Genomic DNA, 20,547 nt, shown 5'->3' on the forward strand with positions numbered 1-20,547 from the left:
TCAGTTACTTACAACAAAAATAAATATTTATACCTAAAATTAATATATAAATAATAAATAGATATATGTACAATAATCTACTATTCAAATAATAAATCTACTATTCAAATAATAATTTTTAGATATTAGTCAAGAAACACAACTAAGTCACTTACATCAGAGTATTTTAAAAGACTGACACTACCACTATTCAACATAACCTAAAATTTACTACGCCTCCGATCTATTCATGTTCTGCTCCCGTATAAATCTATAATTCATATAAAAAATTTAAAATAGGATAAAATGAATAATAAAAGTATTAAATTAGTATAAACATCATACCCAAATATATCTAAATTAGAAACATAATAATACATGGAGATAAGTATGAGAGAAAATTAAGAGAAAAAAAATATAACAAAAATATATATTTAAGTCAAACTCATCATGTTTCACGGTAACATCCTTAATTAAAGTTAAAAATGAGAAGACAAAAGAAAGTGTGAAAAAGACTTGTTAAACATCGAGATTCTTTATTAAAAAATAGTAACCTGCTACTCTTTGTTGAAGCAGTCAAAGTCGCAATGATTTAAATAAATGATGCATCATGCTTACGTGCTACTAGATATTGAGAAAGATAAAAGGATAGAATTCATACAAATATGAACATAATAAGTGATCAAATAAAGAAGAAAAAATAACAAAATCAATAATGAATGTAGATATAATATCAAACGAAAAAAACTAAATGTAAGTATTATCGTTCGAGTGTATTGTTGTAACCCGGGGTTACCACATGATTTTACTTTTTGATATTATCCAAAAGACATTTCTACCAATGGAGATAATCGTGTATATATAAACTCATATCTATTTTTTAATTTGAGTAATGTGGGACTTTGCTTGCATTCTAACAATTCTCCCCAAATAAAGAACCACAGTTTAACCTCTGCAGTGAAAATTATTGATCCATGAATATTATCCGATAGTGCCACAGAGCTCACTCACGTTCTAAGTACTTGCATTGTTGCTCCATCGTGACCTCACGATAGCGAGACATGCCTCCTAACTCTTCATGTTACTAGGAATACTCTTTTCTACATGGATCCATCGTTAAGAAGACTTTCGACACAAGAGATCCTATATACCCAGACCCACCTATCAATTCCATCATACTCGTCGAGCCAATCATACTCGTCGACCATTAGTCTGATCAGGTGACCGACTAAATGAGTATAATGGAATTGGCAGGTGGATTTTGGTATAGGATCTCTTATAACAAAAGTCTTCCTAATAGTGGGTCCATAGATCGATATAGGAGTGTGGTAACTGTTAAGTCTCAATTATACCTCTTTTTGGACAAGACTTAATGAACAATTCCACTCATTCTTTGAACCACTGCAATATAATTGTTCTCCTTTTGATCCATTTTGTGTGCAGATATAACTAACCCAAATTTAGCTAACAATACCTTAATACACCTCATTTTTTGTGCAGGTATTGAGCTAGATACTTGAGGATTGAAGACCCATAGGATTGAAAATCTAAGAAGTTAAGGAGTAGAGAAGAGGTTTTGTGCCGGGCGCATGATGACCCGCGCCGGGCTTGAGCAAAACAGAGTATCTCACCTCTAGAAGGCATTGCGCCAGGCGTAAAAGGAATTGCGCCGGGCGTGTCCTGAGGCAGATAGTGCTTAAATTCCCTGGAAGGCCTGCGCCGGGCGCGAAGACTTATGCGCCGGGCGCGTAAACCCTAATCTGACTCCCCAAGCTCGTATTTGAAGACATTTTCGGGGCTCTTCTCCTCATTCACACATTGGGCGCGTTTTGGGAGCTATGGAAGGGATTCCCGGAGCTTGGAGCCGTTCGTGTGTGGATCTTTCCTTCGGTTCTTCATTTCTCCCTTCATCTCTATTTTGTATTTACCCTCATTGTTTTGAGTGGTTCTACCCATTTTTTGTGGGGTTAGATGTAACCAACGTATTCTATTGTAATCCTTACGTTTTCAATGATATATATATTTGTTGTTCATTCATTGTTGTGTATGTTTCTTTTCTTAATGCTTGCTTTGGATTGATTCTCCTTGCATGATATAGGTTCCATTGGGTATTGAAAAATAACCATTGAAACTAGCTCTGAAACAAATGCCTAGTGGGAAATGTATCTAGGAATGGAGCTTGGCCCATTAGTAGTCTTAAACCCTAGCCCGTAATGCGGGTGTAGATATTGGGTACTCAAGGGATTGATATTCAATATCCGCACATAAGCTCTTGCTCTAAGGGATTAGGTTTGAGTAAACTTATGGGTTGACTAAGCAATGTATGTAACAAGAGATTAAGGATTCATCAGTGTAACGTTCGGTGAAATCTGACCCCACAATCTCATAAAACCATTATACCATTTCTACCCTTTTCCACTCAACCAAACAAATTTTATAGTTTTAACATTCCAGTAGTCATGCTTTTCAATTCACATTTACATGACAAACTACAAAAATGGAATTATTCTTTAGTCACGAATAGTCAGTAAATGCTTATGTTACCTTATAATTCCTGTGGATATGATAATTTTACTACTTGAACGGCCGATATACTTGCCGTGTTTGAGACCGTTGATAGAATTAAACTGATTTACAATTATAACAAAAGTGTTTCAACGGAAATCTCAATAGTAACATGGAGGGTTAATAGGCGTGTCTCATTCACGATGGAGCGATGGTGCAAGTACTTAGAGCGTGATTGAGCTCTATGGGCCACCATCGAATATACTCATAAACTAATAGCTTTCACTAGAAAAAAGGGGTAGAACCATAGTCCTTTATTTGAGGGGGGGATTGTTGGGATGCAAGTCACATCATTCATGGGTTTATATACACATGTCTCCATTGGTAGAAAGGTCTTTTGGATGATATCCAAAAGCAAAACCACGAGGGCTACACTCAAAGCAGACAATATCTTACTAATGTGAAAACACGTATATGTGTGTAGTAACCCCAGGTCACAACAAGTATAAATAAAAGGAAGAAACAATCATAAAGAAAAATGAAAGAAGAAAGAGAAATCGATAAATATAACAAATTGTGTGATAATAAATGAAATTAGAGATAAAAAAAATGGAATGAATATGAAAGAAAAGAAAAATTAGATGTGTGGTATAATAACTCTATCAAAAGTGTAAATCATATAAATGTTATTTTAGAAAATGTTTTGTCTAATTAACTATTATCTTAAAGTCAAAATTTAAACCATTAGGGTTAGCTTAGTGGTTGGGTGGGGAGAGATTGTGATAGTTAGAAGCATGAGGACCTAAGTTCGATCCTCATTGCTACCATCTTTATAATCTTTCCTATCTTTATTAAAAAAAGTCAAAATTTAATTTATTTGAAAATGTTTGTAAAAGAAAAAAATAATTATATATAAAAGAAAACTATTTTGAATTTTACTTGATCTAATAAGATTATAAGATTGAAGTATAGGTCTACTTGATAGTTGATATTCAATTATGAAATAGTTAGTTAAAAATGTGTGGAAAAGTCTAAATCAATCTAATCCATATTAAAAAGTTTGATTTGTTTTGAGAAAAATCTCAACTAATTTATTTTGTAAAATTGATTCGATTATTCGATACATTTTTGTAAAGTGGATCAATTCAATTTTGTTAAAAAATTTATTAATACATATAGATATAAAGTGAATAACTGCCATACATTGAACCCATTTAATCTTAAAAATCTTATTCATATTTTTATAAAAAATTGAATTAATCTATTTTGTAAAAAAAGAATCGATTAATTGATTGAATTTTATAAAACAAGTTAATTAACCAATCGCTTTTATAAAATTGTTTAGTTTGAATGTTTTAAAAATCTACACCATGAACACTCCTAAAATCTCTCATAATATTTTAAATTTAACAACTTAGACTATAACTGTATATACTTTTTTTTGCATAATATTGACAAGAATATCTACTAACTTCACTAAAAACTAATCTCTCTTGAAACCTAAAATAGATTAAAACTATCCTTTCTAATATTTTTTTATATTATCAAATCTAACACTTAAATTCAAGACCTTAAGACGTGAGAATCAATTGCAATACCAATTATTTCAATGCATCTTAATTAAAATAAATTTTATATCTTAATGTAATTACTTAGAATCTTATATCAAATATTAAGAGTTACAAAAATGAGTTAACTATAATTGTATCTACCATCAAATATAAGACAAACAAATTATGTAAATCTAACATCAAATATTAAGAGTTACAAAATAAGTCAACCAAATTTAGCCTATTTAAGTCCTTACATCGAGGAGAGTTAACCTACATTTTATTTTCATCGTATTTTCTTCTCATCTCATTATGCATTTTTCACCAAATCACTAATCACATTTAACAGTTTTTTCACTATTTTTTTGTGTTTTTTTTTTATTGGTCCACTCAAAATGAGGAAACATTTATGATTACTCCCTAGTAAATTACTTGGACTTTAAAGTTCTTTTGTAAAAAAAGCTCAGCAGAAAAAAGACAAAGTAAGAAAAGGTGATCAAATATCATGATTATTGTCTTGGAAGATATTAATTGTTATCAAAATTTTTCTAAAATCTTACTAATTTGCATGGATGATAATTCGTTGAAACTAGGCAAACACTTTTCTTTTAATAAACAGACTCATTCTTATCAGGTCTTAGTCATGATTTTACATTTAATCAAATTTTGATATTTAATAAAAATATATTAATATTTAATTATTTGTACCAACAATTTTAATATTTTTTATTATTTAAAAGTGTTAGAGGCTGTTTTTCTTATTAGTTTGATTTAATTTATACCTTGATCATATGAATTCAGTCTGGTGTCCTATGTTTTTTTTTTATTTATTTAAATTTTACAGTTACATATTAATAATAAAAATTTTAACTGGATAAACAGTATTTTATATAACATATTTTTTAGCATTATATTATATATAAATATGAAGTTCATATAGAATGATTTTATAAAAATCATCTGGTATAGTGATGGCAATGAGGCCCCATGGGGGCGGGTAATAGTAAACCCGCTCCCGCCCCGCTGAATGAAAATTGGTCCTATACCCACCCCATATCCGCGCGAGTATTCATTAAGCGGGTATTCATGAATTTCGTGAATACCCACGGATATTCACGGATATCCATGAATATTTATAAATTTTTTAAGAAATTAAAAAAATTATATTACAAATAATTTTAAGTTTATATTTTAATGTCAATAAAATATTAAAAATAAAAATTTAATGTTAACTTTGAACTTTTATTTAACGTTAATTTTGTCGAAATAATAATAAAAATTCAAGATAATCAATAACTTAAAATATATCAATCTCACAAATAAGTTAAAGTCTCATCCCAAAGCTACAATAATTCAATCTCATAATTGCAAATGAAAGTAAATAACTTAAAATACATAAATCTTATTGGTCCAATCAAAGCTAGAAAATTAATCAAATTACATCTAACATAATTTTATAACATGCTTAACACATGTCGGTAACTTCATCACCCTCACTTTTGTAAGAAAATAAGATGAGAGAGTGTAGTTTTAGGGTTATGTGGTACAAAGATAATTAGGATATTTAATAAATAATATTAAACGGGTACCCGCGGGTATGGATATCATCATACCCGCCCCCGCCCCATTTATAAACGGGTAAAAAATTATCCGTCCCCATTATCCGCGGGTACCCAATTAGCCTATCCATTTATTATCCGTAGCGGATTTTATCCACAGATACTCGCAGGTGCGGGTATTTTTGTCATCCCTAATCTGGTATGTCGAACAATTTAATTTCTTATTATTAATTATATCACCAATAATCGTTAATTTATTAGAGTTTAAAATAATAATTTTAGGATCATTCAAATGACAGATATCAGTAATTAATAGCAAAAGTGTCACATTATATTCATTCACATTGGAAATTTTTCCTTAAGAAAAAATAATTATAAACATAAAATCATATAATTTTTATTATTTCTATTCACACACATACATACCCATATAATAATAATAAATAAATAAGAGTATATCCTAAAATCAAAATAGACAATGATTTACAGATATTTCCCTTAAACTTTCAAATTGCATTAAAATATATAAGATAAGGTTTGTGTGATTGAGCATAAGAGTTATAATTTAATTGGCACATGCTTAATTTATAGTTATTTTCAGTTGGATGCATTCGGGACTTTTCGAACAATAAGGTAGTCATATTACTATTAGTGTATGATATAATAGTTTTAGACTTATGAATATAAGGTTAGAATATGTCAGATTTTAAATAATGAGTGAATAGTAAAGTTATTTAAAATTCATCTTAATTTGACTTATTTAATAAAGTATTAGATTTAAGTTTTTACAAATATTTATTTATTTAAAAAGATTTAATTTAAATTTATAAAAAGTTTGTTAGATTTGATATGTCAATATATTTATAATATAATTAAAAAACAATATATATATATATATATATAACAGTATAAATAATATAAATAAATTTGTAATAAAAAATCATATTATTTACATTTAAAATATTTTTAAAAAGTCTTGTCAAATTAATTCTAACAGTTACATGTTTGTCTATTTTTTCTTTATCTTCATGGTTGATTATTTAAAATATTTTAATTAAGATATAAAAAATATTTAGAAATTTTTTTTTAAATTATCTTATTTCATTAAGGTTTATGTGTGAACTTATATTATTGTATATGAATATGCATGAATCATTTTTCTTTTTTATTACATCTCTTATTTACTACATTCTTTCTTTCTCTTCGTTATTTATTTTATTTTGTTTTAGGTGATATTTCTCTGCTTAGCACAAACAATTCCTTAATAATAAATGAAACAACACATTGTTCCTACCAAGTTTTATTTTTATTTTTATATTATACTATTTCAATGATAAATCCGTCCTTATTAGTTTGTAGTTAAAAAAGTATACGAGACTTATAATAAAATGAAGGTGTACACACGTGCATGTAAGAATAAGTTTGTAGTTAAACAAACTACAAGTATACGTGTGTGCCTGTATTTCATTTATTTATTTTAAGAATAAGTTTATTTAAATTTATTTTACTCTTATTTATGTTTTAAAAATTCTTAATATATAGATCAAGTTTACAAAATTTTTAAAATATTGAAAACTCTTTAATACTATATTTTATTAATTCAAATAAATGGATAATCGCAAAAATATTTTATATGTTAATTTGAATTAATGAAATAAAGTATCAAATAATAAAGTAAGTTGATCATAAAAGAGAGAAAGGATTCACTTACTCCAAGAGTAAGTCTACTGAAACTTACTCTCTTTGATAACTCATATTTTATATCAAAATTTAACGATCTAATTGTTAAATTAAAAGTTCTTAATGTACAAAACAAGTCTACAAATTGTTAAAAAAAATTAAAATTATATGATACTTCATTTTCATTAATTCAAATTGTTAATTGATCATAAAAATATTTTATACATTGATTTGAATTTATATAATGAAACAAATAATTTTTAATTTTTTTAAAAATTTGTAAACTTGATCCATGTATTAAGAACTTTTAATCTAATGGTTGAATCGTTAAATATTTGATATAAGATATAAGTTTTTTAGTGGTGTAAGTTTACCTAAACTTACTCTTGGAGTAAGTGAATCCCTTGTCTCTCTCTCTCTCTATATATATATATATGTGTGTGTGTGTGTGTGCGTGTGTGTATGTGTGTGTGTGTGAGAGAGAGAGAGAGAAAGAGGAGATATCTGTTTACTCTAGGAATGAGTCTATCTAAACTTACTTTGTTCAATAACTCATGTTCTACATCAAATTTCAACTATTCAACAGTTGAATTTAAAGTTCTTAATGCATAGATCAAGTTTGCAAATTTTAACAAATTTAAATACCATTTGATATTTTGTTTCATTAATTCAAATCAACGTATAAAATCATTCATACTTTAAGTAGAGACATTCGCTGAATCATGTTGTTAGAGATTGTTATTCCAATTTGGTTGTTGACCTAGCAGGTGTAAAAATGTTGTGTTGGTTTGGTAAGATCAAGTCACTTGAACTATTCATCATGTTGTAGGAGATTTCTGTATGTGAATGCGTAATGACATATTAGTTTATGTGTATGTATATGGTGTGGTGTGATATGCTTGTTCATATGATTTGGTGTTTATATGGTTGTATGACATGGTTGTGGTGTAAGTTTGAATTGCTTGAATTGTTTGCTTTCAAACTTGTTGATGCCATGTTGGGTGTTGTATGATGTAAGCCATGAGATGCATATTAGGTGGTTTATAAGTTTTGTTGATGGTATATTTGTATTTTATCTATACTTGTTTATGTTTACTCTTTTGGAATCTAACTTACCCTTATATGTTTCTTGGTGGTTGGACTGCGACCATCAACCTAAGTTACATTATGGTTGTTTTTTTTTAAGATTATTGTATATACATATATACTTGGTTAGTATTTCAAGTGTTGATGTAAATTTTTGTATATATATATATTATTGCTTATATATTCATGAGCTATTTGTATGATAACGTTAGGTAGTAATTATTTTTCACTACTAGTAAGTAATTATGTTAAGTGTAGAAATCATATTGAATCGTTACATAATTAAATAAAGAATGAACTTGTGCTAATCCAACATGAAACACTAAACTAATTTAGATGAGCCCAACATAAACACCATAAATAAATAAAAAAGAATTAAGATAAAATAAACAGGAATTTAATAAGCTAAAGAGAAAAGATAAAAGCCAATAGTAGTACAAGGTACCAATTATCTATAGACTATAGATAGGACCTCATTTAATTAACAATATGCAACTTCCTTCTACCATTTTTATGACCCCACAAAAAGATTAAACTCATTTAAATAACGATGTTCAACTATTTCATGTGCCAAGACATAAAATAGAGGCGAGGTAAATAGACTATTTTTGTTAGGGATGACAACAAGGTGGAACGAATGTGAGTTTCAATATCTTTTTTTCATTTTCATTCCTGTATCTCTTACTAATTTTTATTTCTACATTCATCAGGTATGAAATTTGTATTTCTATATATTCTTCCTTGTCCGGTATTAAGTACACTCGTATTCGTATCATATCCACTCAAAAATTAATTTTTTTTGTAAAATAATATAAAAAAAAGTAAAAATTTCTATATATAGTAATAATTACAAAATTATATTAATTAAGTTTCATTTAAAATAATTTTTTAAATAAATAAGAATTATATAAATGTCAAATAAATTCTAAAAAATATACATTAAGTTTCTAGATGGTTTGAAAGGTTAAAAAACTTCATCATTTCAAATTACACACTCATCTTAGTTATAGTAAAACAATGTTAGATCATCTAAACAAAGTTTATACCCTAAACGGGTAACCTTTATATGTATATATAATAAACTTCTTATTCAATTTGTCATAAAATAATTTAGGAACTATTATTTTGCGTAAGAAAATATAAAGTCTTAACTTATAATAACGAAAACATATCTTTTGTAGTCAATATTGTTATCAAACTATTAAATATGTAGCAAAGTATTTAAATATTTAGAGAAATAAAAAGAACTCCTTAGTCTTTATCCTTCCTTAAATTTAATGGACAATAGAACACTACATGCCAGACTAAGGATTCTTTGTCTTATAATCATAATAGTTCTTCATTAATTAATTTTTCTATTAAGAATCAATAAAAACATGATTATTATAACTTTTGATGACTAATTATTATAATATATAACTCCTAAATATGAAACAATTAATTAAATTAATGAAATAATTAAACCGTACATAAATTCTTATACGAGCCACATAATATTTTCCAACATTTCCTTCATGAGAAATGACAAACATGTAATAATTCATATGTTTTATTACAACCATAAAGTATATAAATTCTAATATTTTTTAAGAAATTTTTTGAACCAATTTGCAGAAAGTTTTTGATGTCGCTTCAAACCATTTTTGTAATCCACAAAGTTTATTCCAAATCGCACTGTGTAACCACTGTTCCATTCAAAGTTGTCTAACAATGACCATGCAAAATATCCTTTTATGTTTGCGCCATTCCTTGTAAAGTCAACAAAATAAATATAAATTAGATTCATAAATAAAATACTTTTCAAACATGCAACAAAAAATCATCGATATTATTACCTAATTGCTGAATGAAGATAAAAGAGATGACGAAAATGATAATCTATTCTAAAAGTATCTAGAAGGGCTTCCTCAAGTGATAATGTTGGATCATTGAACTCATCAATACCTACAAATTAAATGTAGTATACATTAATATGTTAGAAGAAAAATTACATGCTAATAATATACAACTTTATGATAAAATTATCATATTCCCTATAATTTTGTCTATAAATTTATTTACAATAGTCTTAGGATAATAAATAGATGTTTAATGTAGTTATCACTTACCATTTTCAGTGATGTAAATTAAAGGATTGTTGTACTTTTCTTTAATATAGAGCAACAATTCTTTAATTCCTCTAGGATAAACATATAACCAGTTGGAAGCGGCCTACAAATATAATTACAAATGAGGTTATATAATAATAATAATTATTATTATTAAAGTTTGACATGGTAATATGAACATACCACTGGACCTATAGGAATCCCATTTCGTTCAGCTACTCCCAAAAAAACAAAAACAAAAAATACGATATTATCAAATTCAATATATGTACAATTTAGAGAAGTGATAGATAAAGGAATCCTTACTTGTAAGATTCGCATTAGAATCTGTAACATAATTAGGTTTTCCGTTACTTAGCTTGGGTGCATTGGAAGCATAGTTAGAGGTGTAATAATTTAGTCCAAGAAAATCAAATGAACCGTTGATAAGTTTGACTTGTTGTATAGAGAACTTTGGCAAACGCTTTCCAACCAAAGAACGCATGCTTTGTGGATACTCTCCTGATGTCAATGGTCCCATGAACCTATAATCATTGTTACAAATGAAAATACCCAATTTGAGATCCTATATTAACTTGTGCTCTTAACTAGGATCACATCTTTTTATATATTATTGAATTGTTATTTAGTTATGCTTGTCACTGTTATATGTATATGGTGTTTTGAAATATACACATAATTTTAATGTTAATTTTAAATAAATTTTAATTATATAATTGTGTATTATTATATTTTATTTATAAAAAATATATTAATATATATTGTATTTATAGTATATGTAAATTTATTTATTTTTAGTGTTTGCTTTACACAAAAAGAAGGAAAGGAAGGTATATAAGATGTTTGAAAAGTACCCCACATGTAGAACAACCTTTAATTAAATAAAAAATAAATTGTGAGGAACAACATACGGAAAAGGATTATATACTAGATGTGTCAAAAATAACACATGTGGGCTTAGTGGCCCTAACTTATAATTCTGCTTATTGTGAGACCAATGATTATAATTATAATTATAAGTCATTAGCACTGAAAAGATATAATTTAGTCATTTGTGAGTGACCCAATTAAAAGGTTAAAAAGAAGAGAGAAAAACACTTATTTAACAATAACTTTTCTAGTTAAAAAAACTCAAAGTAGACCTTTTATATTATAACCTAAAGTGATACAAACTAAAATAGTATAATTTTTTTTTTCGCTTTAACCTTTTTTTTTTACAGAACTTTTTTCTCTTTAACCTAAAAGCAAAGGAAACATGTATAACACATAATAACTACTGGATTCACCTTAATTAATTACTCTAGCTAATCTATATTTATTTGGAGATCGATGATATTTTAATACAAAATTATCATTTACCATCCAAACATGAAATCAATTGCTCGTTGAGCAGCATCTTTATCTAATTTGTTATCTGAAAGTGGCTCGAACCAATTAGTCACAAGGGTTATACCGATTATTCCTTTTTGAGATACCTGTGGAAAGTGTTTTGTATGTTAGACATATAGAGATGATCAAAGTAATTAGACCTTCACACTAATGTTGAAGCTCAATAAACTTTAAAGCTTTTTAATTAAAAGTTATATATTGTCAAGATTATAAAGAACCTGATACTTTTTCTTGTACACTTGCACAGCTGCAGCATGAGCAAGAAGTTGATGATGGGAAACTATATAAGGCTCTTTCCCTGAGCCACCTCCAGTGCAATTTGGATTTAACCATTTAGAGCATCGATTTGGTGGCATCATCCCCAGTGTATAGGCAAACAGGCTGTAACTGAGTGGCTCATTTAAAGTAATCCAATGCTTCACCCTATCTCCAAATTCTTTGAAACAAAGTTCCGCAAAGTCTTGAAAATCATTTCTAAAATTTAATCATACATTATGTTATTATATGATATATAATAGAGAAAGGTTTTATATTGAAAAACAGTATAAAAAAAAAAAATTAAAAACTTACCATCTCTAATAATTATAGTGAACTAAATTTTATTATATTACTACTTCTGTTTCTAATTACCTAATTAACTAAGATTTAAAAAAATAATTAATTTAATTTATAATAACTAGAGGAGCTGAGGCACTTCGTGCTTCTAATAATTATACACGGACAAATATTAGAAATTATAAAATATATAAGAATTTTATTTTTTTTACATTCAAGGGTGATATAAATGTTTACTAAAAAGTGGAGACCAAAATGATAGTTACTAAATGTATTCCCTTTATAATAGGTATAGATAAATTTGTCCTTTTATATATATATATATATTAAATTATTTTTATATTATTTTTTCTTAATTAATATTCATATATATTTTAACCAATTAAAATGAATATTCTATATTATTTTTTTCTCCTAATTAATACTCATTTTTTCTAACTAATTATAATGCATTTTTTTTACAAAATTTATAATTAATATATTTTACTAAATTAAAAAAAACTCACTTTAATTAAAAATATTTTAATTAAAAAAATTAATATATGAGATAACATGAATTGAATCTTATATAAAAGAATAAGTAATTATTTAAAATAAGTCTTATAAATAAAAATAGGATAGTATGTTATATGTCATTCAAGAGTTTTTCTTTTTTTTTAAAAAAAAAAAAAAAAAAAAAAAGAGGTTGAACTTTCGAAATAATTACTCAATGTTGAAGTTTTCATGTATATTTTTTGAAGTTAAAGTTGACTTAATTGATACATTGCCAAGGATTCTAATTCATAAAATTCTCATGTTCAGTTTGGTTGATTTATTATAAGATAGTATTTCCCTAAACTTACATATAGGAAAAAAATGTTTAAATTATTTTTATTTATCATAATATAGTACTTCACTAAACTCATATATATAAAAAATCTTTAAGTTTTTTTAAAACTAAAATATATGCAAATTTTAATAAAATCAACCTTATTAATTTAATGCTCTTAATTTAAATACACTCCTAAGATGATATTATTATTTACAATAATATGATTAATAATATTTTAGGAAATTTAATGCATATATTATATATGAAATTGTAAATATTAAATGTATATAACTAATTTTCTTGATCTATGCGAGATTAAATTATTTTACTTATATATAAGTTCAAGTAAGTCCAAAAAATGAAATTGACAATACATTAGTCCTTAAAAGTAATATTAAATTAATTCCTAATTTAAAAAAGTTGAAATTAAAATCATTCTTTTAAACATAATTAAACTGTCCAATTTAAAGAATAAAAATTAATAATGAATTTCAATGATTGAGAGACATTATTTTTCTGTTATCAAATGATTACATATTAATGTTATTTTTTTAAAATGATATCCTTTTCGCGTATAAAAAACTAAATTGATGTTAATTAATATAATTTTAAATGATATTTCATCTATCTCATTATATTTTACCAGAAAAATTATGTGTCATATTATATGACTATATGTCTGTTCATGTGTTTTAGTTTGTGAAAAAATACATGTTACTTTAGAAGAAAAAAAACACTAATATATTTTTTTGGTACATAAAAAATTAATAATATAACTTAGTAAGGGGACTTTGTTAAAAAAATAAAAACAAAATCATAACTAGGGTTGTGATGCGAGATGGATCTACTTACAAAAGAGTGAGGACACTTATCCTTACTACCATTTTACACACACATACACACACACACACATATATATATATATATATATATATATATATATATATATATATATATATATATATATATATATATTAAAAAATATATATCTTAAAAAATAAAATTTATATTCTAATTTTAATAAAATAGACATATATATTTAAATTATCAAATGTATAAAATATAAATTTGAAAAAATTGTTGATTTATTTGATATTTGTTAAAATTTAGAAAGATATTAGTTTTCAATCTGATAAAGAATATTCTTTAATAATAAATCAATTTTTTTTTTAAAAATTAATTATAATATCTATATCTCTCTCTCTATATATATATATATATTAATGCTTACATATATAATGTAATATATTAAAAAAATTAATTTTTGTTAAAATAAAATTTGCAGCATGTATGTTTATTTTTTGTACTTTTTATTTATTGTATATATTGATTAAAAAAATTAAAATAGTAAAGATTGTAAGATTATATACGTTGATAAAAAAAATCAAAATAGAAAATATTAGAAGATTTATGTTCTATTTATCATTTTATTATAAAATATGTTTTAAAATAAATTATCATCTAAAAATTTATATTAGATATTAAAAACATGTTTATATCATAACTAAATTAGACTTAATTTTTATACAATTTAAAATATTTATTTTTATATTTTTATTAGTATTAAATTATTATAAAGTAGGTATTTAGGATTGTAGTTCTAATTAAATATTTAAAAAATGTTTATGACATATAAATAATTCATATTTAGAACATGTATTTTTAAAAAAAGTTAGGTTCAAATTTTACTAAATTATAATATAACCTAATTTGACCTAATTTATTTTTATCTTTAATTGCAATCGTAGATATAAAAACTTACAAAAAAATAATAATGATATATTTTTATATTTTTAAAAGTTATAATTAAATTTTTAATATTAAAAATATATGAATAAGTATTGTCCTCACTATCTAAAATTTCTGAATTTGATTATGACATTAATTAGTAATAAGTACTCTCATTTATTAATATCTTGCCTAAAAATATTTAAGACCAATTTATAATTGGATCTTCTCTTTCTCTCTCACTTTAACTTTTGGTTTCTCTTGACTAAGAAATTTATATTAAAAGGAGTAGATTTTTTTAATAAATATTTTTTCATAAATATAAATCTCTAGTAAGAGTAATTTAAAAAAAATAACTAGCATAATAATTCAAGTAATTAATATTTTATTAAAAAATAACATTGACAAACAATATAAAGATGCAAGAATTTATATTATGTAAAAAAAAACGTATTTCATAACAGATGTAGTCATATATGATATTAATAATTGAAATATAAATTAAATTGTGTTACTCACATTATGTGAGAACTTAGGAAGCCACCATACTCATCTTCTAAAGCTTGAGGAAGATCCCAGTGAAAAAGAGTCACAAATGGTTCTAAACCTGTGATATTAATATTATTTAATTAATTACATATGGTTGGTGCATTGTCACTTGCTTGAAAAAATGTTAAAATGATAAAATTTCAATTAAAACAATATCAAGAAATAAAGTACGGATTTTAACCATTAGCTAGCAGTTCATCAATGAGGTTGTTGTAATATTTGATTCCTTCTGGATTTATGCCTCCACTAAGCTTTCCTTCTACGAATAATTAATGTAAAGATTTGAAATGGTTAAATAACATTAAACATACATATCCACTCAAAATAATTAAAAGATAATAATTGATCGTTAATGTTTAACTCACTTGGGAGGATTCTTGGCCACGATATGGAGAACCTGTATGCATCCAAATTCATATATTTCATGATCCCAACGTCTTCCTGTGATCGATATACATGTACAACAAGATAAAAATAATAATTAAATACAAAAAGAAGAAATTATTTGTAATTTGTTTGTCATACAAAAGGTATCATATTGTTTAATTATTAATAATTTTGAATTAAGGAGGAAGATGTTTGACTTTTTAGTTGTTCCCTACTATGCTATATATAATTCAGAATTTGGATCGTACCTTGTAGCGGTGATATTGATCAACTGCAACATCTCCATTGCTTCTACCCGCTATCATATCTGCAGGTTACACATTTGTTATTAGATTAATTATCAATTAGGTTCCTTCATTTTTAAACACATAATAGTGTTTTTAGAAGTAATTAAAAACAAAATATACAGTATTGTTTTAAAATTTAGATGAACAATTATAAATTTATTGAATCATATTTTAATTTTAAATTATTTTTAAATGCAAAAAACAGTAAATTTATATCTCATTCTTCATCTGTTTTTCTCTGAATTTGATGAAAAAATTTGTTGTAGAGTAATATTTCTAGTCAAATTTAAACCACACAAACCTTATTGACACAGAGAATTAGACAAGCTGTGATTAGTTTTAAGCTTAATTAGTTAAGTGAATCTATAAAATAAATAACAGATAATACAATAAAATTAAAAAAGAAAAAATATTTTATAATTAAAATTAATAATCAATAACCTGGATGTTTATGGGTGAAAGTATCCCATACACTCGGTCCTTTACCACCTTCTTTTGCTGCACCTTCATACTATATATACACATAACACAACAAAATCATTGATGAATTAGTTTCACACTGAAAGTTGAGTTTGGTTAAATAAGAAAATATTTCCTTAATACAGATTATATTAAGTAGGGACATTGTTAGTGGGAGCTCAACAAAAACAAAAGCTCGTGACAACGACCAATATAATAATAAGAGAAATGATACAACCAACTTTGGTCTCTCGTCTTTTTTGTTTGAATTTTTCTTCTTCTTCTTCTTCAAAATCATATCTCTTATTAGTTAGAAAAATGAAAACTATGAAACAATTTTAACTGTATTTTCAAAATGGTTTTCAAGTCAAAAATTTTAAAGTAGGTCAAACATATGTTAACTTAACTGATGTGAAAAGTATGAGTTATTAACCATGTGTTTGGTTAGGCATCACTGATCAACTGTAAACGTGCGTAAGCTTGAAGCAACTCTTACTTGCTTCTAAGTTCTAATTTGAGAGATTTAATTTGGACGGGAATTTGTAGTATAAAAAACATGAACACTGAACCCCCGATATCCAAATACATACACAGTTATACAAGCTTCTGTGTTAAATCATGAAATCCCGTGATTTTGGAACCAAAATTCTCCAAACAAGTCGTCGGATTGATCTTACAAGGATCCAAATCCATACTCAGTAATACTAGGATTTTGCATTTTAACTCAAAATCTTACGTCATTAAATTGATAGATATTTTTCACATGTTTAATTCTATTATATTTGAGATTCTTTTATTTATACTTGAATCCCAACAACTTAATTATATATTTTATTTTAAGTATATCACTAATCATATTGGAATTCCTATTACATTCTCTCATACTAAAAGTTATATATCAAAGAAATTAAAAGGAGTAAATATTTGGGAGTGATTTGATAACAAACTTAATGATAATTACTAGGATAAAACTTGATGTACTCTACATAACATTTTATAGGTTTAAATATGTTTTTAGTTCTTTAAATTTAAGGTAATTTTATTTTTGGTCCCTCAAATTTAAAATTGTTGTTTTTAGTCCTTATAATTTCAAAAAATCTTATTTTAATCCTTATATTCAAATTTTGTTAAGAAATTTATCAAATATTATTACATAAAGTCTACCTATTGATATCCCTATTAGTGAAAATATCACATTAAATCTAATTGATATTGCATAACTATCTTAATTAGTCACTTTCAAATATATTATTAGTGACCTACGGACTAAAACAATACTTTTAAAAATTACATGGACTAAAAACAATAATTTTAAATTTGAGGGACCAAAAATAAATTTGTCTTAAATTTAAGAAACTAAAAATGTATTTAAGCCCATTTTATATATAGGAATTTTGATGGAATGTTAATGTAGTTTGTAAGCATATGTATATACCTGGTACGACGATGATGCTGTGCCAAAAATGAAGCCTGGTGGAAAGGTGCTTCGATTGAGTGAAGAAACATCGTGAATGGCAGAAACACGTTCTGCAAACGTAACCGACAATGCTAATGTGCTAACAATGGCGAAGAGGAAAAACGCCTCGTGTGCCATGTCACGTGATCAATGATGGTGATGATTCTGCTTATTGCAAACGGTCTTTATATAGGGTGAAGATTTTCATGTGTGTTTAAAAAACAGTTGATTTGAACTTAATTAGAATTAAAAAACAAAATTTTTCCTTTTTATTTTATTTTATTAAAAGTAATTTTAAATTGATATATAATCATAGACTATGTTGTTAAGACTAAGAATAATTATTGTAAATAGGGAATCTCGGGAGTTGAGACTGAAACGGCAGAACATGTAATGTCGTTGTGGTGTGTGCAGGCTCGGCCGGACTTTGAAAAGCATAATTTTGAAACACGGTTCTGTTTCTCTTGTCGTTTTCTCTGTCCCTTTAGTTGAATACAAGAGAGAAAAGACGGAAATTTTTATTTATTTAGGTGTCCCTGATTTGCCACTCAACAAATGTTCTACTTTCAGTTAATATTTGATGCCCTGTGTTAATCGATGGATCCAGAATTTTTCATTTGAAAAGGAAGCTTTAGTTTTTTTTTTTTTTTTTATTCATTTCAAATCATATTATTTTGTCAATTTATGTATTTTATTGTTTGAGTTTTAATATTTACTATATTAATTTATCAATTTTATTTATTTGAGGGATATAACAGTTATTTAAACAAAAATACATGAGTTCAGAAACACATCCATGGACTTGTGATAATATCTAAGCAAAAGAGAAGCTTTAATCTTCAAGAAACTCCGGAAAGACGCAAGTCAATTAATATTTCTCACATATTTTAGTTTATTTTAAACTATGATTATTTATTGTGTTGTCTTGATTTGTTTGTAAATGTTTATTTTAAAATATAAAAAATATTATTTATTTTTAATTTTTATTACATGAAATAAAATTATATTGACAAGCTGGATTTTGTAAGACATTATTGAGTAATTTAGTTGCGTAAGATATTGCGTAATTCACATATTTAAACTAATTAAGTTTCAATTAATAAACTTCTTTATTTGATTTAAATCAAGTTGTAATTGATATATTTAATTTATTGATAAATTTATTTAAATACACAACAATTAATTAAATTAAAGTTGCTAGAAATTTACAAACTAGCTATAAGAAATATTAAATACAATAAATTAAAAAAAATATTATTATAAATATAATAAATATAGGTACAAATTTATTTAATATATAATTACACATAAATTTAATGCTAATTTTGAATAAGATATAACAATATATATAATATATTACAATATTATATATTTATATTTTTTAACAATATATCAACAAATATTATATATATATAGAAATAAAAATAATTTTTAATAATAAATATAGTGTTAATATATGACATTTTTTTAATATAAATAAGGATTACGACTAATAACTAACTAATATCTTATAACATTAACGAAAGAGTATTAAAGGAATGCAATAATTGCCAAGAGATTAATAAGGTAGGAATAATATAGATATATTGCTTGAACAAGCAAGGGGAGACTGAAAGTTTGAAGAGGAAGCTTCACCATTTCAAATCACACACTCAAAGAAAGGGTTTCATGCGCAAATCATTAAAATATATATATATTTTTTTATTTGTTTTTTTAATTCTTTTTAAAAATAAAAAATGATAGTAATCTTTATATCCTTATCCAGGGACGGAGCCAGGATTTCAATACTGGGGGTGCCATATAGGGGGTGCCATATAGTAATATACATATGAGTTTATATTAAAAATATGAGTTTATATTAAAAATAGGGGGTGCCATATAGTAATATATATGTATATAAAAAAAAATTAAAATTGTTGGGGGGGCCGTGGCACCCGTAGGTCCCCCCTTGGCTCCGTCCTTGTCCTTATCCCTTCTCCACTTCTTCTCCTTGTCCACTTCTTTGTTTTTATTATTATTTTTAAACTGCTTTTCCTTTTTCTCTTCCTCTACGATAACCACTATCTAGGCACCCATCTCCTTGGTATGCATAATTTTTCCATGTCACCATTTTTACCAAAATCTTAATCTCCATTACCTTTTGAGGAAAGAGAGACAAAGTTTCATCCTTTCTCGAGCCGTTGGCTCATAGAACTACAATTATTCTTGGCAAATCAGACATTACTATTTTATGGTGTTTGTGTGCAACGGAAAGGGTTTCAAATCTTTTTGACTTTTGCTACTTTTGCTTTGAATATGAAACCTTGCGGTGAAAAGGGATTTCAAATCCACAACACAAGAGATTGTAACAAAACAAAATTAATTAGTCTAGAACATTCTTTTTTTCATCTGAACCTTATGGAATATGATGAAAATCTTGCAAAAATTGCAATCCACGTTCAACAAAAAATGGGTGATAG

General features: G+C 25.8%; 1 protein-coding gene across 1 annotated transcript; it reads right to left on the reverse strand.

The window, feature by feature from the left end:
* Positions 1-9,375: 9,375 nt before the first annotated feature.
* LOC109805798 (cyanogenic beta-glucosidase-like) lies at positions 9,376-19,433 on the reverse strand. The gene is made up of 13 exons (XM_083065649.1): positions 18,068-19,433; positions 16,615-16,684; positions 16,135-16,193; positions 15,865-15,940; positions 15,681-15,758; positions 15,470-15,557; positions 12,075-12,330; positions 11,827-11,942; positions 10,774-10,991; positions 10,651-10,682; positions 10,468-10,570; positions 10,195-10,303; positions 9,376-10,107 (listed from the first exon to the last, which is right to left on the reverse strand). The coding sequence occupies exons 1-13, from the start codon at positions 18,224-18,226 to the stop codon at positions 9,936-9,938; spliced, it is 1,536 nt and encodes a 511-aa protein (XP_082921775.1). The 5' UTR covers positions 18,227-19,433; the 3' UTR covers positions 9,376-9,935.
* Between the last annotated feature and the right edge of the window lie 1,114 nt (positions 19,434-20,547).

The sequence above is a fragment of the Cajanus cajan genome, chromosome 10 (assembly GCF_000230855.2).
Source record: "Cajanus cajan strain Asha chromosome 10, NIPB_CcT2T_4, whole genome shotgun sequence".
NCBI lineage: Eukaryota > Viridiplantae > Streptophyta > Magnoliopsida > Fabales > Fabaceae > Cajanus > Cajanus cajan.

Excerpts from the sequence above, each read along its gene's own strand:
- LOC109805798 (XM_083065649.1), bottom strand. The coding sequence starts at position 18,226 with ATGGCACACGAGGCGTTTTTCCTCTTCGCCATTGTTAGCACATTAGCA. Across the intron at positions 10,992-11,826 it reads ATTGATTTCATGTTTGGATG|GTTCATGGGACCATTGACAT; the intron begins GTAAATGATAAT and ends CAATGATTATAG. Across the intron at positions 10,571-10,650 it reads GGATTCCTATAGGTCCAGTG|GCCGCTTCCAACTGGTTATA; the intron begins GTATGTTCATAT and ends TTATATTTGTAG.